The sequence below is a fragment of the Pantherophis guttatus genome, chromosome 5 (genome assembly GCF_059756535.1).
Source record: "Pantherophis guttatus breed Tessera chromosome 5, ASM5975653v1, whole genome shotgun sequence".
Lineage (NCBI taxonomy): Eukaryota > Metazoa > Chordata > Lepidosauria > Squamata > Colubridae > Pantherophis > Pantherophis guttatus.
The window spans coordinates 23,469,672-23,496,119 of NC_142067.1; the positions used below are offsets into that span (position 1 = coordinate 23,469,672).

The following is a 26,448-nucleotide window of genomic DNA, read 5'->3' on the forward strand; positions in this document are numbered from 1 at the left end:
CTGATGGAATGGCCTGGGAATAGCTCAGACCTTAACCCAATTGAAAATCTATGGAGCCGACTAAAGAAACGTGTTAGTCAGAAGTGATAAAACCCAGTTAATAAGAAGCAATCATTCAATCTTGGTTTCACATTATAACAGCGGCAGAACTAAAAGACCTGGTTCACTCCATGGGAAGACGTCATAAGGCTGTAATTCATGCTAAAGGTTACCCAACTAAGTATTAACTGACATGATAATTTTTGTATATCTCGTTTTTTCTACGTGTTTCACTTTTCTTCTTTATACTGTAACTGCTATTCTAATAGCAAATCCTTCATAAAATTATTGCATTACATTCTTGATTAAATTATCTTTCCATTGATATATAATTTTATGGTACTACTCCAATGGTGGGTTGCCCCCGGTTCGGACCAGTTCGCAAGAACTGGTAGTAAAACTGGCAGGAAGCCCCACCCACCACCCTGGATTGGTGATCTGTGCATGCGATCCCGTTGCGAACCGGTAGGAAAGGTAAGTAGAACCCACCCCTGTACTATTCCAAAAAAAGTGGTGTTATTAGCTAGTTTTAGAAAATACACTTTTCCCAAAAGGTTTCCACAATTTTGGCCACTACTGTATACTGTATGTTTTCCTATTGTTCAACCTCCAAAAAACCCCAAGAGTACCTCTCCCAAAAGTGCCTAATCTTGAGCCATCTTACAGGCCTACAATTACAACAATTACACGTTACCAGTACCCAATATTTATTTACCTGAAATCTTCTGAGGAACATTCTCTTGCCAGTTCTGGGAAGTGACTAAACAGGGGGGGGAAAAATGAAATACGATTGATGGTATGCCTATCCCGATTAGAAGGAAGCTACTGCTGAATAAATGATATGTCATTCTCCAAAGAATGCTTCTTCCATGCAATACAAGGGAATCAATTGTAGGCATGCATACAACATACTATAGAATCCAACCTTTGCTGCTGCCTAGAAATTGGACTGACATTACATTCTGTGCCTACTGGTTACAATTAATGCGACTTCCTTCTTGAAAATTGCTCAGAATTGCAGCTACAACATACAGTAGGTAGTTCTCGACTTACCATCACAATAAAGACTGGAAAATTTATCATTAATCAATGCAGTCAATAAGTAGCAGAATAACAGAGTTGGGAGGGACCTTGGAAGTCTTCTATTCCAACCCCCTGCTCAGGCAGGAAGCCCTATACCATTTCAGATAAATGGTTGTCCAATCTCTTCTTCAAAACTTCCAGTGTTGGAGCATTCACAACTTCTGGAGGCAAGTTGTTCCACTGATTAATTGTTCTAACTGTCAGGAAATTTCTCCTTAGTTCTAGGTTGCTTCTCTCCTTGATTAGTTTCCATCCATTGTTTCTTGTCCTGCCTTCAGGTGCTTTGGAAAATAAGTTGACTCCCTCTTCTTTGTCCCTTCGATATCAGAATACTGCTATGTCACCCTAGTCCTTCTTTTCATTAAACTACACATACCCAATTCCAGCAACTGGTCTTTATATGTTTTAACTTCTATCCCCTAATCATCTTTGTTGTTCTTCTCTGCAGTCTTTCTAGAATCTCAATATCTTTTTTACATTGTGGCAACCAAAGCTAGATGCAGTATTCCAAGTGTGGCCTTACCAAGGCATTATAAAATGGTATTAACACTTCACGTGATCTTGAATCTATCCCTGTGTTTATGCAGCCTAGCCTAGGACTGTGTTGGCTTTTTTGGCAGCTTCAGCACATTGCTGGCTCATGTTTAAGTGATTGTCCACTAGGACTCCAAGATCCCTCTCACAGTCACCACTATTGAGTAAGGTACCACATATACTATACCTGTGCACAAGTGAGGCATCATGAAATCGCACCTGATTTTACAACCTTTTTTGCCATGGTTGTTAAGTGAACTACAGTGGTCATTAAGTAAGACATCATGTAACCACAACTTGATATTCTCCCTGCTGGATTCCTTTGGCTGTGCTTGTTGTAAACTGGCTGGGGGTGTTGCAAATGGTGATCATGGGATGCTGCAACTATCATACATGAGTGATGAGTGCCCAAATCACAATCATGTGTCCCCGTGAATGATGTGATGATCAAAAGCGAGTGGACCATTTGTAAGTCACTTTTTTTCAACACCATTTTTTAATTTTGAATGTTTGCTAAACAAACAATTGTAAGTTGAGAACTACCTATAATACATCCAGGAGAATAGAGGGGAGTTAAGGTTCTGAAAATGGAGGAGTAACATCAACTCTCTACCTGGTGTTGCACAATACATTAGCTAAAAACATGGCCCTATGACTATATAGTGTCACAGTATGCGAACAAACCTAGTGGTACATTTCACTTCTGTGTGTCATGTCAACTCAAATTGATTAATTTAGCAAACAATGAAGGCAGGTGTTAACCTGTTGTATTAATCTGACCAAATTAGTCTCTGCTGCCTATTTTTGCATATCTAACAAAGGAAAAGCAATCCTATGCAATCATATTTTGTATGCATTATATTGCTTCAAACTTTTATTCTACGTTTGTACTTCCACCTAACAATACACTCAGGTTAACAATTTTGGAACCTCCGAGGCCATTAGATATCTTAATTTCAGCAAATGGTGAAATCGTATTGTTCTTTGCTGGGGGTAGGTAGATTTTGCTACTTTAAAGTGTGAAATTGTTGATCTTCTATCTCCAAAATTAACAATGTTGTAAGTAAAATGAAAACTACTAGAAAAGTATAGAATTACGATCCCATACACGCAATGTAAGACAATATCAATCTAATAAAAATGATCCTTAAGCTTATACAGCAAATAAAAACATGGTACATACCCATAGGTTACTCCAGCAATACTACATTTCTTAAAATTCATAATATTGCATGTTAAGGTGCCTGTTTTATCAGAGAATAGATACTTAACCTAGGAGACAAATGATATATACTATTATGAATAAAACAAAATAGAGAATCTTTGAGAAAACTGGAAATTAAAGCTGTATCGTCAAATGTTCAATGGAGCCCTGTCTGAGATATGTGGACAAACATACAATGAGGCCTTGATCGATTTAACTGCTTTTTAACACACTCTTTCCCAAACAGGTCTTTCAGGTTTGTCAAGTATCCCAAATCCCATAATTCCCTGACCAGATTGGCCGATTCTGGGAAATGTTATCAATATATTCCAAATACATGTTGGGAAAGGCTTAGTGACTAGTTCTTCAACTAAATGTGCACCTAAGTTACCTTTTACAAAATGTACAGCAACTTATCTCAGTATACAAGAGCTCAGTATACAAGCGTATACAACTTTACAGAAGTGAGTCAGAAACTTGACTTGTAGCACCAGAGGCAGGATAATACACAGATTTTGAACTAAATATACAGTCTAATGAATAAGAACAAGCCTCCCTTGTTAAGTTGCTGAATGAGAGTTGGGAAAAACCCAGGTTTAAAATTAACCCCCAGCAGTCTTTTTCTCACAGGAATTATGTGTGAATTACAGCAAAATCAATTATTCAGTCTGTTTATCTCTATGTTCACAACCTTGAATTTTGCTTCAAATTTATCAAAGAAGATAAAATAATGTAAATGCCTTACTTTTGTGAAATGAATAACTGGTGTAAGAAATCATATAGTTTCCCTGAAAAATGCCACATGGAAAATTAAAAGGCATTGATATAATGAGGACCTGTTCCGATAAATACTAAGCTTCGTACAAAGAATCTTAAGTAGACTTAAGTTCAACTACTGTTTTATAATCAGTAGTGTCACTAATTTACCAAGCTACATGAAAACAAACCCAATTCTCATTAGATAAATGCCTACTGGAATATGTGACGCAGAAAGGGACTGGGTATGGTTCAATCACATAACTGGCATGGGGCAATAATATGGGTTGATGAAAAGTTTAGTCCAAAAAGAATTGGAAAGTAACAGATTTCTCCACTCTTATTACAAGCTCTGGCTGGATCATCTTACAGATTGCCATTAAAAATCAGATGACTACAGATTCATCTCAAATTGATTCATGGACTAAATATATGAAATGAACAGCCCCTTTTTGTTACGGTGCCATTCCATATCCTTACCTGGCCAAGTTCCTCATTAAGATTTGAAGTTCTGGCCATTGCAGGTGTATCGGTTTCAGTATAATACATATCTATGTCCTGAAAACAAGCAAAAAACCATAATCATTGTATGCTAGTTTTATATTTTTCTGTTTATAATGTGTACTACATTATAATTATTTTTTTAAACTTAGTCATTTATAAAAGAAAAAAGAGCAAACAAAGAAGCAAAAAAGACAAAAGACAAAAATAATTGGTACAAGACTACAGTAAGTAAACAAAGGGAATACCAAGATATCTTCGATTAAAAAGTAGAAAACATTGAAATCTTTTTTAATTAAAATCCCTGAAACAAAGACATACTTCCTGACACCGAACTGTACCATAGATTGTGATGGGTCAAATTACACATTTGTTTCTTTCACAACATTTGAATGACTATGATTGTTTGGTTATTTCAATCAAGATTGGAATCATTTTTGTGCAATTTCTGCATATTTTAACCAGTTTCAAACTGGTCCAGTGAATTATAATTAGCAGGAGAGACAGAAAGCTGCCTACCCCAAGCTCTTAAACTCAAGAAATCTGTATTTATTTTGCATATGAAGTGCTTTGTTGTTAACCCTAAAAACTATACTTATTTTTATTTATTAAAAATCCTACTTCAGACTCTCCTTCCAATTTAAGAATCATATTGGGTAGGGAGATATAAGTGCCACATTTTTACATATTTTACTATTAGAAGTCTAATAACTTAATATTCATTTGTCTCTCATTGTTGTGCTGTTAAATTAAGTTGCATTTAATTGTACGTACCCAATTTATAAAAAGAGCCTGAGTAAACTTCACAACTTCCAGAGTCACCAGTAGACTGATGGGAATAAGGTTGTTGTACAAGATTATAAAGGTGAGCAGATTATATCCAAAATTAGTGGATCGGACTTCTGCGGGCCAAAACAAACACAGGCAGAGGAACAAGTTAGAGAAAGAGAAGATATATTGGCTACGCACATATGATTGTGTAATCCCCAAAGAAGTGGAACACACAAATTGGGAAACTGCTATCAATTCATGTAACAAAAAGGAACATTAAGATATCTGAAATTACAAAGCTTTCAATATTGACCCTGCATTATATGAATTAACAATTTCATGTGAAGCTTTTTAATACATTGCTATTAAGATCCAAAAAACAGTAAAATACTTGTATCTAATATTTCTATATTGCAGTCAGGGCTGGACCGAACAGCCTGTCGATTACTTGAAATACCAGATCAACCATGATGACAACTAAAACAGGGGAGAATATGGAGTGTATATCTCTTTTCTGATTCAGTTCATCCTGAGATTCAGTTGTGTTCATGTTGACACAATATAAGGGAGTGGACTTCTAAAATACTTTGAAAACAGGTCCAAAAATATTTGGGGGGGAAAATCAGAGAAAACCAAAATTAAGCTCAGAGAGAACAGTGGCACTGTAAAAAAAATTACAGTTTGTGCCAACGTTAGGGAGTTGTATTAACCAATAAACATCACTGTGTGTAGAGATTTGAAAGGGGAAGAATGGTGAGAGCATTCTGAAATGCTAATCCATTCTTTTAAGGTGGCCAATTACACACCCAAAGGGATATAATATGCTTGGGTACTTTTATATGTAAGTTGATGCTTTGGGTGCTTTTAAGTAGAAAAGTGAAATAAAATATTATCAACGCATACTTTGGAAAGAATTACTGTAATCTGAATAGTAAGGAATAGTCAGCTGTCCAGGTATAATCCACCGATGGAGTATTATAAAGCTTCTGTTGTTTTCTCATTTTGAACCAAACAGAGGCCAGATGGTTCTTCACTTAAAGGATGTCTTGAAACAAGTTCTACTCTTTGTTTTTTTAAAAAAGGGTACCTAGTACCTCCCACCCTTACAACCATTTTTCATTCAAAAGATAAACCAATATCACTCCAATCAAGATTATTCAGTGGACAAATCAGAGAAGATCCTTCACCACTACCAATGACACTCAAATGATGCCTGTTTCTACAGATATTTCAGCATTCAGCACAGATGCTTGCAGCTTCAAAAGCTTCAGAAAACATTTGTCTGAAATGGTATCCAGTCAAAATGGTATTGAGCAGGGGGTTGGACTAGAAGACCTCCAAGATCCCTTCCAACTCTGTTATTCTGTTATTCTACTTCAGGGGTGTCAAACTGGCGGCCCGCAGGCCAGATGCGTCACGCACAGGCCATGCCCATCCTAGCTCCGCAAAGGGGAAAAACATCGGAAAACATCATGTGACGGCAATGTGACGCCATGAGTTTGACACCCGTGTTCTACTTCATGCAAAAAGTTGCAAACTTACATGTAGGTCACCCCTCTGCTTTATGAAGCTTTTCTCCTGCAGAGGAGAAAACTACATCTGGTTATCTGCAGAGGATGGTACAACTTTAGTAATTTCATGGGTTGTTTGATCTTTTCCAACTCACAAAATGTCTTTATGAGGTGGCTTAATTTTACTATCCAAACTGGGTGGGAAAATTTAGGCTATGAAACAGGGAGAGCAGCTGGAGAGAAGAGTTTATCTAATTCAGAATAAAAAAGAAGTTTATGGAAGGAGACTGTAGCTGTGGAGTGAGAACTGTGCAGCATGTTTCTAGCCCAATGCGTTTAACACAGGAGGTGGTGATGTATAGCTTTGTATTTGTATACCACTAATAGGCAGAGATTTATCTCCTACTCCATAAACCATATACTAGAAGAGGTGGGAGAGTTAAGGCAAATGAAATAACTTTTTCACACAACACAGAATTACATTGTGGAATTCACAATGGGATGTTCAAACCAATATATTTATTTATTTATTTATTTGTTTAAATTTCTATACCGCCCTTCTCCAATGTAGGACTCAGGGCAGTGAACAGCCAAAGTAAAAACAAGACATACATACAAAACATACAAAATCTAAAAACTGTTTAAAATAATTAAATAATTTTGGCCGTAATTAAAACATTCCAATTTAAAATCCATTTAAAATTTGACTCAAGCCAGCCCAGCTAGTTGAAATAAATGGGTTTTCAGGGCCCGACGAAAAATCCGGAGGTCTGTTATTGTACGTAGCTCTGGGGGGAGGTTGTTCCAGAGGGCGGGCGCCGCCACAGAGAAGGCTCTCCCCCTGGGGGTCGCCAGCCGACATTGTCTGGCGGACGGCACCCTGAGGAGGCCCACTCTGTGGGAGCGTACTGGCCGGTGGGAGGCTATTGGTGGCAGAAGGCGGTCTCGTAAGTACCCCGGCCCTAAGCCATGGAGCGCTTTAAAGGTGGTCACCAACACCTTGAAGCGCACCCGAAGACCACCGGGAGCCAGTGCAGCTCGCGCAGGAGAGGTGTCACGTGGGAGCGTCTCGTCGCCCCCAAAATCCCCTGCGCGGCCGCGTTCTGGACCAGCTGGAGCCTCCGGGTGCACCCCAGGGGGAGCCCCATGTAGAGAGCGTTGCAGTAGTCCAGGCGGGAAGTGACGAGTGATATACTGAAGCTCAGATTCCTATTAGCCATGATGGCCCTAAATTCCCTTCACAATCAGAAGTAACAAATGTCAGATGCTGAGAAGCAGAGGTGGAAGAGATAGAATTTCAGTTATAGGACATTCTATAGCAGGCCGGTCAAACTGGCGGCCTGCGGGCCAGATACGTCACATGCAGGCCACGCCTGCAAAGGCAAAAAAATGTCATGATACATTATGATATGTCATGTGATGCTATCGAGTTTGATACCTGTGTTCTATAGGTTCTTCCATTAAGCACAACATTAGACCAGGGGTCTCCAACCTTGGCAACTTTAAGACTTGTGGACTTCAACTCCCAGAGTTCCTCAGCCACCTTTGCTCTGACAGTTGAAATTCACAAGTCTTAAAGTTGCCAAGGTTGGGGACCCCTGCATTAGACTATCTGGATTTTGGTTTGATCAGCTGCAGGTAGAAACTGCAGATGTTACTAGATCTATCACTTTGATCATGCATGTATAGTTACAAAGCAAACATGGCAATTTGATTTCCTTTGGCTCTTTTTTCATGAACTTGCTTCATTGCCCCCTTTTAATATATCTACCTTCTGTAGTTAAGAAATGTATTGTCCTTATCTCCTCTCTCCTTTTCTTTTGCTTCAGTCTAATTTTGGCAGAATGTATTCTTACCCAGAAGAGGGGGAAAAAAGAGCAGCTAGCCTCTGTTACGATGTTATGTTATAAACATTACGCCTATTTGAAGCTAGCTCAGCTAGCAGCAGCTCTATAGCAGATGAGGCCTACTGCTGTCTTTCCCAAAGTGATTGTATCCAGACAAAGAGTGACCGACTTGAAAAAGCAGATGACAGAGCAAAGCATACAATGAACAGTGCCTATCACAACCAGTAAGACGTTTTGTCTCGTTACAGAAGAGGTATTCATTTATTGCTATTGTCTGCATCACAAAAGCTTACCATACGCTATTCAGTCTCCCCATGAAATATAATCGTGAAGAGCTGCAAATCATTTTGTGTGGGCTTTGTGTCCACATAGTGGCATTTAAGACCCTGCTAACTCCTTTGTGTTAAATCTGAGGGAAGCTGGCCAAGGACCAAGATAGAAATCCAAGGAATCACTGAGGGAAAGGAGAGAAGACACACTGCCCCCTTTGTCAATATAGCAACAGTTAGACAAGAGTGGAGATACTGTGAAAGTCCACAGATGACTATAAATATCTTATTTTAAAGTTTGGCGGGGTACAACTTCATTATAGTCTGCCTGTTTTGAAAACTGTTTTATGACAAGTTCATATTCACTGAGAGACAGCTTGGTGTAGTGATTAAGGCGACAGTGGGAGACCGTGATTCCTAGTCTTAAAGCAAAGGTAAAGATTCCCCTCGCACATATGTGCTAGTCGTTCCCAACTCTAGGGGGCAGTGGTCATCTCCGTTTCAAAGCCGAAGATCCAGCGCTGTCTGAAAACGTCTCCGTGGTCATGTGGCCGGCATGACTAAACGCCAAAGGCGCACGGAATGCTGTTACCTTCACACCAAAGGTGGTCCCTATTTTTCTACTTTCATTTTTTACGTGCTTCCGAACTGCTCGGTTGGCAGAAGCTGGGACAAGTAACGGGAGCTCACCCCGTTATGCAGCACTCAGGATTCGAACCGCTGAACTGCCGACCTTTCAATCAACAAGCTCAGCATCTTAGCCACTGAGCCACCACATCCCTCATTTTCTAGTCTTACCTTAACACAAAGGCAACTGAGTATTTTGAGCCAGTTGCTCTCTCTCTCTCAGCCCTATGAAATTGCTCTCTCTCAGCCCTAAGAAGGAGGCAATAGTAAACTACTTCTGAAATCTTTCTATGAAAACTATAGGGACTTGTCCAGGCAATTGTTAGGAAGTCAACATTGACTTATACACTGCCCTGATTGGGACAGTTAATAAGTACTCTGCGACAACACCCAATATACCCATCTTCACAAAAGCCACACCCTTCTGACAGCCATTTTGAGAACAGGATAGTTGCTCTCCCCTCCCCCCCATGGTAGACATTTTCTTAAAGCATTAAAAAATACCAACTGGGGCCTCTGCTTTATTTTGTTAGTGAGATTCCTTCTTCTTCTTTCCAAATAATTGAAAACGGCCTCTATGCTGGCTGAAGCTATGTTTGCTCTGAAACACTCATTCTTTTCTAGTTTTTTCTTAAATCAAGTAATGGCTATCATGTTTCGGGCCTCTTCTATGCAATATCCCTACTACATTTAATATGAGAAGATAAACTAGTACTATGCCAAAAGGAAATCAAACTCAACTCTGCTCTGACTGCACATGTAACTTTACACTCTGATCAAATTAGACAACCAACACAATGAGTGCAGGTGTTTTTCTTTGGCACAAATCCATAGCTAGTTCTTTCGGACTAAAAACACAGAATAAAAAGAGGGATGCAATACACCAAATTGTAAATGAATAGGGTTTTGGAGATCCAGATCATGTTTACCATTTACATGATGGGGAAAATAAGGCAGCTGGTTTGCACTAAACTTCAGGTGCTTTTTGGTGGGTGCATTGATTTGAAGAACCTTCACTTTCTTAAATTGGAAATGATGTTTTTGGTTTCAAGATAAGAGCCTATTAAGATAAGAGGCTTTGCTCACCATTGGAATCAAAGTACCAAATGACTTCTCCATGTGTTCTGTTCCACAGTAAGGCACCGACAGAACTCACTAAAGCCATGACGAGAAGGATGCAAAACAAAATGAGAATCTGCATATTGGTAACTTTTTCTACGTTTGATCTCTTCAGTGGAGCTTTGGTTGAATTCTGGAAAGGATCAGCCACAGAATTGCAATGATTAATTGTGCTCACAAGAAAGAATAATGAAAACCAAGATGAAATTACAGCCAGACATTATGAAAGACTTTACATCCATTATTAAAAACAGAAGCTGTGTTTCTCTTTATCCTTTTCTTCCATAACAGCTATCAATTTAAAACACAGAATGCCACCTGCTTTGCGCTAACAGCCAGTCTTCTCCCATCCAGTGACTTCCAGGTGTGTTGTACCAGATAGTTCAACACATCTGGATAGCATCAAACTGGGGAAAGCTGAAATAGACATACTAAGGGAGAGAAGACTAGCTGTGTTCACACAACACACTTAACCAGATTAGTTGCAGACCTTCTGGTTGCATTTCCACAACTGCCAATCTTTGGGTTTTTTTTTAATTGCTTAGCTTGTACTGCAAAGTCAACCTGTTTGTGGTTCACTATGTATTGTGGAAATGTTGACAGTAGATTAATTCATTAACCAATGAAGTATCTTCTGGAATGCAGTTCATGAGATGAGAGTGATTATGCATCCCTGCAGTCTGTAAGTAGTAGCAGAAGGAGCAGGATCTCCTTTAATTAAAGGAGATAACTAAAGACCTTGCTGTAATTGGAAACACAGTCCCTAATTATTTTAACATTTTAACTATAGCTTGCCATTTACTAGCCAGTTGATTAAGATTACCTATCTATAGCTCTGTGTGCACATACCTACATATACTCTGCAAATATAGTTGCATTTTCTCCAAAAAGTTAAACACTGCAATCTTCTAATTTCTACAAACTTCTGCACTATTATAATCACAACTACTACAGCTCAGTCTAAAAGACAAACAAACATGTAAGATGTACAATAAATTTGCCAACTGATGCAGGAAAGTTATTGTGTCTAATTACCATTTTTCAAGGCATAATTTCAAATGCTGTTTTTAACTTGTAAAATCCTACATTATTGAGAACTTCATTATCTCACTGTCTTGGTATAAACTGTGTATACATTAGCATAAGTAGGCAACATCCTGTTAAAAATGTGTTACATTCTGACATCAATGTTTCTTCAGAACTATGGAGTACATTCCCTCAAGACTTATTCCCATTTTTTCTGCTTTAGAAAAAGAAGTCAAGCTATTCCTCCCTAAGCCAGACCTGATCAATCTGAGTTGGTTTTAACACTGATATTTACTGTTTCCATGACATTTTTATTGTTTATGGTATGTTTTATTTTTTTAATCTCATTAGCCTTAGATGCTACATAGGCAAAAAAAAAAAAAAAAAGTAGGATCTAAGTGTTAAAATACCCAAATAATTAAACAATAAAGATATATACTGCTCAAAAAAATAAAGGGAACACAAGCAGAAGACATCCGAGATCTGAATGAATGAAATAGCCTTATTAAATACTTTGTTCTTTACATACAATAGTTTATACACTGCTCAAACAACTAAAGGGAACACAAAACTATTGTATGTAACGAACAAAGTATTTAATAAGGCTATTTCATTCATTCAGATCTCGGATGTCTTCTGCTTGTGTTCCCTTTATTTTTTTGAGCAGTGTACTTGAAATCATTGCTAGACTTCCCAACAGAAACATGTTAAGACTTAGAAACAGATCAAGAGATACTTACCTGCATAAGTTTTGTGTCATGTCCTGTGTAGACAACTATTCCTAAAACCCATTGAGTGTTCCTTAATTGTGTACCTCTTAGTAAGATCTGATCAGGTCCAATTGGAAGTGGACTGATGAGAAAAAAGAGAATAAGGAAGACAGAAGTTTATAATATAATAAAAAACAAAATATAGGTTTTTCTAAATACACTCATTAGAGCAGTGAAAGTAGTTGTAGCTATTTATTTTATTTATTATACAAATTTATATAACCACCCAAGTGGCTATACAAATAAAGGTGACTCTATATAGGTGAAGCCAGGCAGCTTGCAAAATTTAAAAAAATCCATCATATAATAAAAATCCATTTAAAAACCCACCCCAATGGCAGCAACAACACAATCAAATCAGCTACTGCTGTCATTATTGCTAAAATACTATCATTTCAAAAATTTCCTTATGACCTATTTAAAAAAATCTCTCATGGTGACATGCAGTTAAAATGCGAATAAAATCAATAAAAAATGGAATATGCAATAAGTTAAATCAAAATCAAAAATTAAAGGTAGTATACTATAAACGTCATAGGAATAAAATGCCATCAATGCATCAGAAAGCAGCTAAAGTACAAGACAAGGGCTAAGACTGTGATGGCGAACCGATGGCATGTGTGCCACAGCTAGCATGCAGAGCCTTCTCGGCAGGCAAGCAAGCCGTCGCCCAGCTCAGCTCTACCGCACGTGCACGCATGCCTCCCACCAGCCAGCTGATTTTCAGGATGTGCAAGGGGTGGGGCGGGAGATGCGCGTGCATGCACAGGGAGGGTCGCATGTGCACACGCATGTGCAGGGGGTGGAGGGAGCACGGGGGTACGGCACCCCCCCATGGCCCATTTTTGGGCCCAGGAGGCTGCAGGGAGGCCTGCTAGGCAAAAAATGGGGGGGCAGGGAGGGTTGCGTGCACATGCATGGGGGGCAGGGGGAGCGGGGAGTCACATGTGCATGCGCAGGGGGGCGCATTGCATTATGGGTGCTGGCACGCATGCACACGATAATGTGCGTGTGTTGCGCTTTCAGCACACGACAAGAAAAAGGTTATCCACCACTGGCCTAAGGGGATCTATCATATTTTCATCATCATCATCTCCTTTTAATGATCCCATAATCTTTTGCGGGGTGGAGTCTGGGCAACTGAGTAGAGCTAGCAGAGTGTTTACTGGCTGGATGCCCTTCCTGTCGCCAATGTGGAGTTTTGTTCAGCAGATATATTCTCATTATGCCCAGAGAGAGAAATATCTGCCTCTAATTATGATCAAACTCCCACTCTCCTGATTGTGAGGCAACAGTTCCACCTCTAGGACACCGCACCATTCCAGGATCTATCATATTTTACCCATCATATTTTGTGCTACTTGAAGTTTCCAGACAGCCTTCAAGCGTTTTTGTCAATATTTCTTATTAACTCAATCAATTCATTCAACATCATTCTGTCAAACACTAAGGATACGTGTACCCTATTTCCCCTAAAATAAGACATCCCCTGATAATAAGCCCAATCGGGCTTTGAGCGCATGCACTAAAATAAGCCCTCCCCTGAAAGTAAGCCCTCCCCGAAAATATTTAAATGCATGCACAGCCGATCCCTGCCATTTCCTCTGGTTTCCTCCATGCACCCAAAATAATAAGACCTCCCCGAAAATAAGGCCAAGTGCTTATTTGGGGTTCAAAAAAATTTAAGACAAGGTCTTATTTTCAGGGAAACACGGTAGCACTTAGGATTCAAACACTTAACTTACTCTGGGTTTTACCTTATGTTTTTCTAACAGAAAATAACTTCCATTTAACAAAGAATTCGATTAACCGTTTTCCGGTTCATGCTGTTTGCCCCACCCATCACCAGATTTCATGCGCAAGAGAATAATTTTGAGAGAGTTCTAGTCATGCAAAAGTTTTTTTGGGGGTGGCGGGGAGGAAATACCAGTTGCTTTGATATTAATTAACCTTTGATTTTCAAGGCGGAGATTTCCAGTGAAATCATAGAGGTGACGATTAGGTCCTTCACACTCTATCTTCCCAGACATTTTCATCAAGTCTTCTTTTGATTGGAGGTTAGCAGTCTGAATCAATCCCTGTATAGAACCAAGCCATAGATATATATGACAAAATATCAATTCTCTTTCACAAATTAGGAACTTATCTTCCTAGTGGAACCTATAGCCTACAATTTCCAGCTTCTCTCAGCATGGACCACCTAGGATGATAAGAGGAAGCTTTTCAATTCCCTCAGAACTTCAGAATCCTCATCAGTACAGAGACCTCACACACTCTGGCTGCTGTGAAGTTATTACGTCCTGATTTTATTCTGGCTAATGGAATGGTACTTTTGCCCATGCTGGATCTCCCTGCCATTTACTTTGGAAAAAAAAAACAAATGAAAGTTCCTGCTGTAAAATATAAGAACATTTTTGCTTTTCAGTGAGAGCTAACAGGTAAACTCTCTGAAAACTCCTAAAAATGCCTCTACATACACTGTCCCAAGCCACAAATGAAAATAGGGAGAATAGGAAGACTAATTCTGATTTCCTTCATTGCCAAGAAGAATTCTCATCTAGCTATGGTTTAATAAAAGCCATTGCTCAATGAACAAGACTTTTAATACAGAAAATCCAAAGGTCCCAGACAAGATACATAATTCTGAATAATGTGGATCTAAAACAAAAACAGCTTTGTAATTACAACCCTGGCAATGATCTGCAAGAATAATATCCCAATATGGCTCATGCTGTGTTGTCTTAAAATTAACAAGTACCTCTAGATAAGAATTTCTCAATCTTGGCAATTTGAAGACGTGTGGACTGCAACTCCCAGAATTCCTCTTGCTGGCTGGGGAATTCTGGGAATTGGAAGTCCACATGACTTCAAGTTGCCAAGAGTAAAAAACACTGGTCTAGATTGCCCCTTTAAGAGAGGAAAAAAACAAAAACAATGTTCAGATCTCCATCTACAATCACATCACACAACTAATATTGCAAGAGAGCCCAAGCTATTTTCCAAGTTATCACTTCATCACTTTCAAACACCAAAACAAAATTTAATTTTACCTGTCGTATTTTAAGATTCGTCTCTCCATCAAGATTAGCTGTTTCAATATAACACATTGCCTGAGGTTCACTGTAAAAAAAAAAGTAACAAAACGATCATCTTTAAGGACAACCTTGAAAGAAAAAAGTGACTGAATTTCCAGAATCCTTATTTTATTCAACTACTGATTTTTCCCCAAATTATTATTATTATTACCAAAAGGATTTAAATAATCAGACATTTTCTTTTTTTTAGTAGGCACACATTTAAAAAAATATATAATGTAGTATATCAGAAAAAGTACTACCTCAACAGCATGCAAACTCTGGTGAACTGAGGCCTTTATAAAGAAACACAGTAAATAAAATATACCTGGCACTTTTAATAGGCTGTGTTTAAGGGGCTAGAGGAGGGGTCTACCCTAGCCCCTTATTTTAAAAAATACTTGTATCAAATTGAACAGATTATTTTTAATCAGGATGATGATGCTTAGTTGAAATTCTACTCAGATTTTGCCATCCGTTTGTTTGTTTGTTTGTTTGTTTGTTTGTTTGTTTGTTTGTTTGTTTGTTTGATCATTCCAGCAACTCCACCCTAACTGGCTTGTATAAAGTTCCGGAAAAATTGCAGAATAACTGCATTGTCTTAAAAGAAGGGGATACCTGGTTATCAGTTCACAATGCAAAAATGTGGATTTCAAGTTTTAATTTATTAGGTAGATCAATACGAACATTTTGCCTCTTTCAAACTTCTACAGCTCACATCCAGCACTAATTATGACCAGAAGTTTGTGATATAAATTTCTGAGGGAATTTTCACAACTTCCTCATATTATTTTACCATCAGAAAATAAATAAATAACTCAATAAATAAGAAAGTGTGCAGCTTATCAACCATTCTTCCTGTGCAAATAAAGGTCAAGTTTTTTTTCTAGGGAGGAACACTGAACTGTAACGAATCCTATATTCCTGAATGAATAATAGATGGTGAGAATTGTTGGAGACCCAGTCTGGTATAGCAGTTAATGCACCAGCTAGAAATCAGGAGACTGTGAGCTCTAGTTTGGCATCTAGTTTGATAAAGTCAGCTAGGTGACTTTGAGCCAATCACACTCTCTCAACCCTAGGAAGGAGGCAATGCTACCTTATATTTTTTTTAAAACCTTATTTATGCATATCCATTAATTTAATTATTGCTATTTATTTGTCATCATGAAATGTTTAAGTATATGTATATTGGCGGTCAAAGGTTTTTTGACTTGATATTAAGGTATTTTATATTTGTGTGTACCTAGTTCAGAAACTTTTGAATCTTAAAAATAGCAAGCATTTGAAATTTAAAGTAGAACAGTTTATTCCCAAGAAGAAATCCATGGGCACAATCCCTTGCATACCTCACAGCTGGACTATCTGGAGGAGGTAAACAGTTGTATTTTCTGATTAAGGAAAGACCTAAAAAGGTGATGGAACAATAACATTCTCCAGTAAAATGCACTCACCAAGAGAAAAGAAATTCCGAGAAAATGGTAGAAAAGCAAACTTTTTCCTCAGAGAAAGAGAAGTTTTAAAGTGACCATAAAGCAAACAGGAAGACAGTTTTAAAGCTAATTATTCTGTTAATCAGGGACAGTTTTCAATTTTGATACTAATCAAAAGTGTGGCAATAACTAGTAAGGTCAGGAATTATTTGTTTTCTATGCATGCTGCCCATTTCTGAAAGAACCTATCCATTTGGGCAAAAAATAATGTAGAAATTATCTTTTGTTGGAAATGTTAGCTTTGTAAACATTCATATATGCTGTATCTCATTTAACAGAAGAAGATAATGTGGAAAATTTACAAGTCTATGATTTCACTATTGTAATATATGTTGGAATATGTCAATGTTTTAAATTGCTACTATTAATTTTAGGTACATTTATATTCAACAGGCTGGTGAGCAAGAGGCTAAAGTCAAATAGATAAACATTATAATTGTTACTGAATGGTACAAGGTAAGAGAGCATAGAATTAGGTTTTGTCAATGCCTGAATGAGAAATTGTTCATAAATCTGCAGTATTTCATCCTAAAAATGGGGAAAAAAACAATTGCAATGCAAATGCTAATCTTCCTTCTCATTTGGGTAATACTTATTAAGATTAGCGTAGTGTGCACCAACCTTCTGGACGCCGTATTGTAAATAATATAAAATGAAGCGAAGGAGGAGGAAGTACAGTCTCATCCTGTGGCTTACTGATTTTTAAAATTGCAAATAATGTGCTTTAAAACCTCAGTTCAACAGAAGCTCAAGTTCACATACATTCAGGGATAGCTGACCTGGTAGATAAAATGATCATGTCTGCTGGGAGATGCTGCCCATTGGTGACCTTCGCAAAGTCTCCCACTGCCACCTGGTGAGCAGCGGCAAGAGCGCAGCAGAAATAGGAAAAAGAGAAAGACAGAGAAAGCCCAACCTACAATTAGTTAGCTAATTACCAACAAAGGAAGAAAAGAACAGGTTGCTTACCTGAAAACTGAGGTTCTCTGAGTAGAACTCAGAGGGTGAATTCAAACTGATGAAGGTCTGAGCCTACACAGAACTTGTGTGTGAAAAATCCTATTGTTTTTTTTTCATATGGCACAATACTTAATGCATCTGCGAATTGGCACCCCCCCCCCCATTGAGATAAAAATCACTTTTGCACCCAAAACTTCCCCATGTTGCGTGTTATCATAAATGAGGACCTGACCTGGGGCGCTCACATTGCAGCACTGGTCAAAAGGGCTCAGCAGAGATTATACTACCTGAGACTTCTCAGGAAACAACTGAATGGAAAATTGCTGGTGACCTTCTACCACTGCACCATAGATAGTATTTTAACTTACTGCACCTGTGTATGGTTTGCCAATTGCACAGTGGCAGATAGGACAGCACTCCAGAGGGTCAACATCATTGCCCAGAGGATCATTGGTTGCCCTCTCCCCTCTTTGGAAGAGCTTTATAGCTCCCGCTGCCTTAAGAAAGTTCAAAACATTCTTAAAGATCCATCCCATCCTGAGCACCCTTTTTTTGTACTATTACCATCTGGCAGATGGTACAGGACAATAAAAACAAGGACAAATAGGCTGAAAAACAACTTCTTTCCCAGGGCAATAACCATACTGAATTCTACAGTATAATGCAATATCGGGTTTTCAATTTCAGTTACACAGAATGTAAAGGATGTATGTTTGTGTTTTTATTTTTATAATTATAATGTACACTGAAGACGGCATTTAATTTCATTGTACTATGTGCAGTGACAATAAAGTAAACTGTAACTATAAACTACGTTATTCGTATGATGAAATGGCACAACTGCATTATGGAGTTTTAATTCGGAGGTTGCTCTGGTGAAATTTCAGCCTGGGTCACTTGGAACAAAAACGATGCAGAGCCAGTGCTGACTTAGATACCAGGGACTCAGATGCTCGCCTAGGACAGTGCCCTAAAATACACCCACAGATAAAGAGGACTGAACAGCAGAGAGGTGCATGATTCCTTGAAAGGTGAGACTAATTCATGAACATCCCTACTTTTTTGACCTCCATTCCTCACTACACACTCCTCATTTGCCTGTTTCTCGCCTATTGTGATAGAAAGAGGGTTTTGTTGAGAGCAGGGGCGAATTAGTCATTACAGGAAAAAATAAGCTGGGAAAATAGTGTGAAGGTTAACAACTCTGCCTTGATTGGGTTAAATGTAAGTTTATTTATTTATTATTTATTTATTTATTTTATTTCTATACCGCCCTTCTCCCGAAGGACTCAGGGTGGTGTACAGCCTAATTAAAAACACAAAGACAGACAAAATTTAAAAATAATTAAAATTATTAAATAATAGGCCCAATTTATAAAACCCCAAATTTAAAATCCCATTTAAAACCAATTAAAATCTTTACATTGATAGCCCAGCCTGGCGGAACAACATGGTTTTGAGGGCACAGCGAAACACACGGAGATCAGAGATTTTACGAATTTCTGGGGGCAGATCATTCCAAAGGGCAGGGGCTCCCACAGAGAAGGCCCTCCCCCTGGGTGTTGCCAGCCGACATAATTTGGCTGATGGCACCCTGAGGAGACCCTCTCTGTGGGAGCGAACTGGCCGGTGGGAGGCTACTGGTGGCAGAAGACGGTCTCGAAGGTATCCAGGTCCAATGCCATGGAGTGTTTTAAAGGTGGTAACCAACACCTTGAATCGCACCCGGAAGACCACTGGGAGCCAGTGCAGCTCGCGCAGGAGGGGTGTCACGTGGGCACAACGAGTTGCGCCCATAACCACCCATGCGGCCGCATTCTGGACCAGTTGGAGCCTCCGGGTGCTTTTCAAGGGGAGCCCCATGTAGTTGAAGTAGAGAAGAGCTTTCATAGGTTTTTAAGAATGATATCAGCCCTTCAAGATAGATGAGGACAAGAAATAGGCACTGCCATTATTTTTGGAATGTACTTTTATGCAGTTAAAGTATTATTATTACAGAATCTTGAAAGCACATCAAAACCTTTGAAGAGAGCTGCTATTATAAGCCACAGACAAGAACACAGTCTTTTTGTTGAATACAGACTTCTAATTTATGTTTCTTGGTTTAAGTGTTATCTTGTACTCTGCTTCTATAATGGAGTGATTTATGACAACCATTAAAGCTTAGAAACTTGCAAATATCCTTTATCTGTATATTTGCAGCCTAAGGAACAGGATAAACTGGCAAAAACCAATGCCTTGCTCAGTCACGTTTGTTTGGAAAACAGTTTGGCCAGCAGGTAATTTTCTCACTTGCTGACTGTATATTCAGAATGTATATTCAGTACATCATGGATGGAGCACTTTGCTTGACTAAGTGGATAACAACCAGTTTTCCAAATTCTAGAAAACTGAGTGCTCAATAAAAGGGTGGGGGGGAAGCTTATATAACAAGACCCAAACACAATGTCCAAATGATGTCCTTCAAGCTACCACCTTTATTACAACTGCTAACCAAGTTTAAAAACGCAAGGGCTTATTCAAGCAATATAGCTAGAGTTTTCAACTTTTCCAATACATGCATTCTCATACCTACAGTTTTAGTTTCATAGGTTCTAAAAGGGAATTTCTCATTAAAACCTTTCCTATTTGTAAAGACCACATCCTTCTACAGTTACTATAGTGTTTTCAGGATGTTTGTAAGATTCGGTGTGTGTTTTTGTGCTTTGGATATAAAATTTCATGACTTTTTTTTTCTGTTTTCCCTGGGCCTCACTGGAAAGTCCAATAACAGATTAAGCCATATTAGAAGCTTAGCTTGACTAGCTACAGCAAACTGTAATCATCTTTTACTGAACAGAATTTCAAGGATGTCCACCAGAGAGATTTAAATTATATCCTTTCCCAGTGTTTAACACTCTACCAGAAACTTGTAGAGATGAACATTATGTGGAAGCCCCATTGCCAACCCATGTCTTAGCAGGGTTTCTGGCTGCTGCTTCTCTTTCTGAAGACCAACCCAACAATAGGAGACAAAAGACAATGAACAATGATAAAGGACAGGTCACATTCACAGGAGACTTTTCGAAAAACCTCTGGTACGTGTAAGTAATCAAATTTGTCTTTGTTATGATTTCTGGGATTAACATTGATGGGAGAATTAGAAGATATATACCTGGAGATGGGCCAGTGACAAGAGATGGGTGTTATTTCTAAGCTTCAAAAATAATGTATTTTTTCTAAATGAAATTAGAATATGAAGACTAGGGTTTTTTTAGAAAAACAATAAATGGCATGGATATGAAGTTATATCCATATGAAGTTATATCTGAATGGGGAGAAACAGACTCAGGCTCAACCCATCCAAGACCGAGTGGCTGTGGTTTCCGACGTCCTGATATAGTCAGTTGGCGCCATCACTGACTATTGGGAGCGAATCGCTGGTCCCCACGGGGAGGGCTCGCAACTTGGGCGTCCTCCTGGATTCACGGCTGTCTTTAGAAGAGCATTTGACGGCCGTGACCGGGAGGATTTTTCATCAGGTCCGCCTGATTCACCAGTTGCATCCCTTTCTAGATTGGGACTCCTTACACACAGTCACTCATGCCCTCGTCACCTCCCGCCTGGACTATTGCGATGCTCTCTACATGGGGCTCCCTTTGAGGAGCACTCGGAGGCTCCAACTGGTGCAGAGTGCGGCCACGCGGGTGGTTATGGGAGCGACGTGGCGTTCCCATGTAACACCTCTCCTGCGCGAGCTGCACTGGCTCCCAGTGGTCTTCCGGGTGCACTTCAAGGTTTTGGTTATCACCTTTAGAGCGCTCCATGGCTTAGGACCTGGTTATTTACGGGACCGCCTGCTACCACCAATAGCCTCCCACCGGCCGGTACGCTCTCATAGAGAGGGGCTCCTCCGGGTGCCGTCGGCCAAACAATGTCGACTGGTGGCCCCCAGGGGGAGAGCCTTCTCTGTGGGGGCACCTACTATCTGGAATGAGCTCCCCCCGGTGATATGGAGGATCCCGGATCTGCGCACCTTCCATCGCGTTCTTAAGACTTTTTTATTCCATCAAGCCGGCCTGGCCTAAATCTTTCCCCTTTAAAATGTAAATTTTAATTTGTTTTTAAAATTATTGGGTGTTTTAAATTTGTCTCGGCCAAACTGTTTAATTCGGTTTTATTCTGTTTTTAAATTTAGTATTTATGTGTTTTATTCTGTGGCTGTTCACCGCCCTGAGTCCTTCAGGAGTAGGATGGTATATAAATCCAATAAATGAAATGAAATGAAATGAAATATCATCATCATCATATATGTGTGTATGGTGTGTGTATTCACACATATACACACATCACTATCACTGTTTTTTTGTGTTTCACTCATTTTTTTGTTATTAATTGAAATGCAGTAAAAATAAATAAAACATATAGATTGCTAAAACTTTGAGGGGAATTAAAGAGGCAGTTTCCCATGGTATTACATAAAAGCTCAAGTTTCCAGTGACTGAAGAGGTCTACTCATTAACATAGACAAAACAAAAGAAAAACTCCAGGCAGAGACTGGTATCATTTTCAGGGTATGCAAGTTATGCAGGCCTTTGAGAAAACATTTAATCTTCATGTGCAGAGAGAAAGAGAGGGAGAAAAACCTGGATAAGATCTTGAGACGTGGAGATAACTGACAAATCCATAACAAGTCCACAGGAGTGCAATGCAAACAGATTTTAGCTCAGTTAAAAAAAAGATGACACATCAGTAAGAGAAGATCAAATTTCCAATGTTCAGCAAACTTTAAAATGTTTCCATTTTGATGCATAGCATTTGAACACAGAATACTTTTGGGATGTATCTAAAATGCCTTTTATGTCTTCTGGTATTTGGAAGTCATACCCTCCAAGTGTCAGAAGGAGGAGGTTAGGTTGCAACCATGGGTAAACTTTCCCTTGTTAGATAGAAAGGAGGGATAAACAATACTTTGTTTAACCATGATGGAATAGTGAGGATGTGAGTTTAATGTCAAACAGAGTGGGAATAAATTAAGCGATAATCCCTTCCATGATAACTGAAAGATACCTTTCAAAGATTCATGGCTAAAATAAGTTCTAATGAAAAACAGTGTACATTCAACACTGGATGGGAACATCAACTGATAGATCAGAACATTTTCCTGCACTTGGAACAGACAGAATCAGTCCCCAAAACTCTGCATTATGAAAAAGAAGAGGTATGACTCTGGTCTTCCTTTCTGCTGATATATCATAGCTAGTAATATCCACTGAAGGCTTAAGGAACATCTTCAACACTTGGAGTACTTTTAGAAATACGAGAAGTTCTAGAACATTTATCTGTGGATTTTCTGCAGTCAGAATTCCCAGTTACAGCTATACTGGAAATAATTTAAATATCTTTTAAAGAAATATCTATGTAACCTAAGAACTCAGTTCCAGCATAGCAAAAGGCACACCCACAAAAATATTTATCACCCTTGGAGAGTGATAAAGCATTTTGGAGAGGACTACAAAAAAGATACCCTTGTTAGTGAATGTAATGAAGATGTCACAAGTGAAGTCAACACATGCCCAAATGAGTATAAGAATCATTGTGTTAATTGCTGATATGAGCAATTTGAAGATGTATGCGATGTGATGCTTGCCACATTATCAATAGTTAATGTGTCCCAGTTCAAACAAGAAAGTCTATGCTTCTGTCAGAACCTACTTGAATAAATTGGATCACTAGACTAGTTCTTCTGACTGGGTTGTAATCTTATGTCAGAAAGCAAAAAGAAATAACCAAGTGAATTCAGAGTTCAAGGTGCAACAAGGTACTATGTTTGAATAAAAGACCATAATGATCCCTTGAAGATACAACTGCATGACTACTGTAGCTATACAGTCTGCCAAAGTCATGGAGTACTGTAGCTAAATCAAAATGCTTCAAAGCTGGAAACATGGTTCCCTGAGGTATTTTCTTGAGCAACTGAACAATTTTCTTGAGCAACTGAAATATGAGTAATAGACATTAGTGATGCCCATCAACTGCCAATAAAACTTTCTTCTGTAAGAATGAAAGGATGATCTTTTGGCTATGAATAAAGGCTGCAGCTCTTCAAGGATGTAAAATATTCTGAGAAGAAACCAGCTGTGCCTTCACCACACTGAACTGGTCTTTTTCTTTATAAAATAATGATCTGTCAATGAATAGGCACAGTAATCTTATTCTTCCAAAACAACTGAATAAGTTTTATATGAAATCCTATGCACTGCGGTATATACACTGTGAAGTATTCAATTCAATATGGAGAGATGTATTGCAAACTGTTGGTGCTCTGTCAATCTGTAAACTGAAAGATTGTCCTCTTTAAATAACAAATGTTCAGTCCTAGCTCTAAATTCTGAGAAAAAGCTCAGGAACTTAATCATATATATAAAGCAGAGGCAGCCAACACTTTATATTATAAGCCATCAATATGTGTTGATATATTTCATCTACTAAGCCAAGTTCTGCTTTAATATACTTTAATTTGGAAGTATTTATAAAGAAAGCAGTCTTACTCTTGAGCCTGATAAAGGTTATCTATATGTTTAGAAATGTATGTGGTGTAGAGAGCTTACGTCATAAATCCTCATAGGCCATTAGTGAAGTCGGCAAATTGCATTTCCACAAAAAGTAGGAAAGAATGACAGAAAGTAGGAAAGAATGAAAGTAGTGAGGCAGAAAACAGTACTGTTCAATCACACAGAACTGCTGTGTAAATATAGAGCAGGTGCACTCCAATCTCAAGCCAGGAAAAAACAATAGCCAGGAGTCCACTGATCAGAAAAATTCTGATTCAAATCCTGGGGTTGATAGAGGTTTATTTATGCAATCTACATCAAGAAGATCTTCTGTGCATTTATACCTTATGTTTTGTCTGCAATAAGCTAGGTTCTTATCTTTGAGGATCATCAAGTCTGTTAAGCATCAGGCATTGTTCAGTTCTTGAATGGAATGGGTCATTGTCCAAATGGAAGCCCTTGAAAATCACCAGGAAGCTTCAATTAGTTCAGAGTGCAGCAGTTCCTTTACTGGCTGCATGAGCAACCATAAAAATACTGCACCAATGCCTTTCCCCACTTTTGTGTGTAAGGACCTTGTGATTATCTATAAAGCATTATATGACTTGGTGCCAAAGTATCGCCAAAATGTTCTTCAACTAAAATCAATCTGTCTGGTTCATTTGTCCTGGAAAAAATATAGACAGTTCCTCATTTCCCCTAAGTACATTCCATAGAGGGTTTTGCTTTTTAATGACATTTAACACTACCATTAAGTTGTAATTAGATAGTATAGTTCCTACACTTCTGAACAGCTTCCTGCTTAAAGTGAGGTCTCTATCCTCGGTATGGTCTTCCGGAAACTATTAAAACAGGAGTTGATTTGGAGATCCTAGAGTGGTGCATGTCACCCAAGGGGATTGTAATTATGGATTTGTGATTTAATGAGTTTTTATTTTTCACCATGGACATTTTATTTCGATGTCTTCATTACTCCAAACTGCCAAGTGTTTCAAGACTAGAGCAGGTAAGAAATCCAATCAATAATAAATTCAAGGAAACTATTGTGAGGAACTGCCAGGAAAACAAAACACTGGAAAAGATACAGGCAATGGTTCCTGCCAAAAGTTTAGCTCAAGAATGATCCAACAGAGGTACAATATGCAAGCACAGACTCCCATTAATGTGAATCAGGTACAATGATATACTTAAAAGAAGAATGATGGCTTGTGTACTTGTCACCCCAGGTGATGAAATGGACACCTGCAGAAGCAGTAGGGAAGAGCTTTCCAAGAGAGAGGCCTAGCTTAAGAAACTGCACAGTCCCAAGTTGGAAAGATGAAGAGGTTGAGAATTACCATACCCTAAAACAGGGGTTAGCAACTCGCGGCTCTGGAGCCAAATGTGGCTATTCATCCCTCTGCTGCGGCTCCCTGTCACCAGTCAGCTCCACAATTGATAGGGCTTTCGGTTAGGACAGGTAGAGGAAAAAGGACAACCTGCTAGGAGGAGATTCTATGCTGGGGGAACCGGACTTCCAGTTGGCTCCAGAATTGAATGGGGGCTACTGGTTAGGACCTTTGTGGCTCTTTGAGTGTTTAAGGTTGCTGATCGCTATCCTAGAATCTCTTCATATATCTAGTAGCTTAGAAAGTTATAGCTTTAATTTGTCAATATTCTATCCATTAGGTATAAGAAATAAAAAACTGAACTTGAATGAAACTTGCTGGGGAAGAGATGCTGCCTTGAGAGCCAATCAGATATTTGGGAGTGGGGAGCCCACAGCTGCATAATAAGCAGATTTAAAAAAACAACAACTCAGGAAGGATCCTCTCTAACTGATCAGGCTGTAAAAAAAGACAGTGGGGGATTTGTACTTTTAGACTTGCAAGATTCTATTAATGTAACTTTACAATAAAGTAGAATTAGCTCATCCGGTAGTGTTTCCTATCTGGGTAAGGCTGGCAAACACTTACCCCCTTCATAGAGAAAACTGCCAGGTTAAGGAGTTGAGTAGTTCTACCTTTTTGTTGTTAACAGTCACCATTTTTTTTCTTGTATCAGTAGAAGAAAATGTATGTAGCTCAGGGCTGTCCCGTTGGGTTCTTGAGCCATCTAAGCTTGGTTGTTTTCTTGCAGATGTTTCATTACCAAGCTAGGTAACATCATCAATGCAATGAAGAATGGGAATTGTTGGCTATTTATTATATAGTGGCTTGCCCTGCCAGTCCTGGTGGTGTTGTGGCACTCTCCATGATGACTCCTTGAGTACTATTTCTTCCATAATTGTTTATATCGGGAACAGGTTCTATGAAGTGCCCCCTCAGACCAGGGGGGCCCTCAGACCAGGGG

The 26,448-nt window shown here is 38.8% G+C and overlaps 1 protein-coding gene across 8 annotated transcripts in view; it reads right to left on the reverse strand.

Annotated features, from left to right (window-relative positions):
- The window catches only part of ATP8A2 (ATPase phospholipid transporting 8A2), a 377,887-nt gene that overhangs the window by 284,253 nt on the left and 67,186 nt on the right, over positions 1-26,448 (reverse strand). For 5 of the 8 annotated variants that reach the window (XM_034410593.3, XM_034410583.3, XM_087894717.1 and 2 more), the window contains 9 exons: positions 17,404-17,477; positions 15,108-15,177; positions 14,008-14,135; positions 12,028-12,139; positions 10,229-10,394; positions 4,892-5,019; positions 4,097-4,174; positions 2,840-2,928; positions 755-799 (listed from right to left, as the gene is read on the reverse strand). In XM_034410593.3, the coding sequence (XP_034266484.1) occupies positions 755-799; positions 2,840-2,928; positions 4,097-4,174; positions 4,892-5,019; positions 10,229-10,394; positions 12,028-12,139; positions 14,008-14,135; positions 15,108-15,177; positions 17,404-17,477 (890 nt within the window). The remainder of the gene's footprint in view (positions 1-754; positions 800-2,839; positions 2,929-4,096; positions 4,175-4,891; positions 5,020-10,228; positions 10,395-12,027; positions 12,140-14,007; positions 14,136-15,107; positions 15,178-17,403; positions 17,478-26,448) is intronic. The other 3 variants (XM_087894716.1, XM_087894718.1, XM_087894715.1) reach the window with 1 other exon arrangement.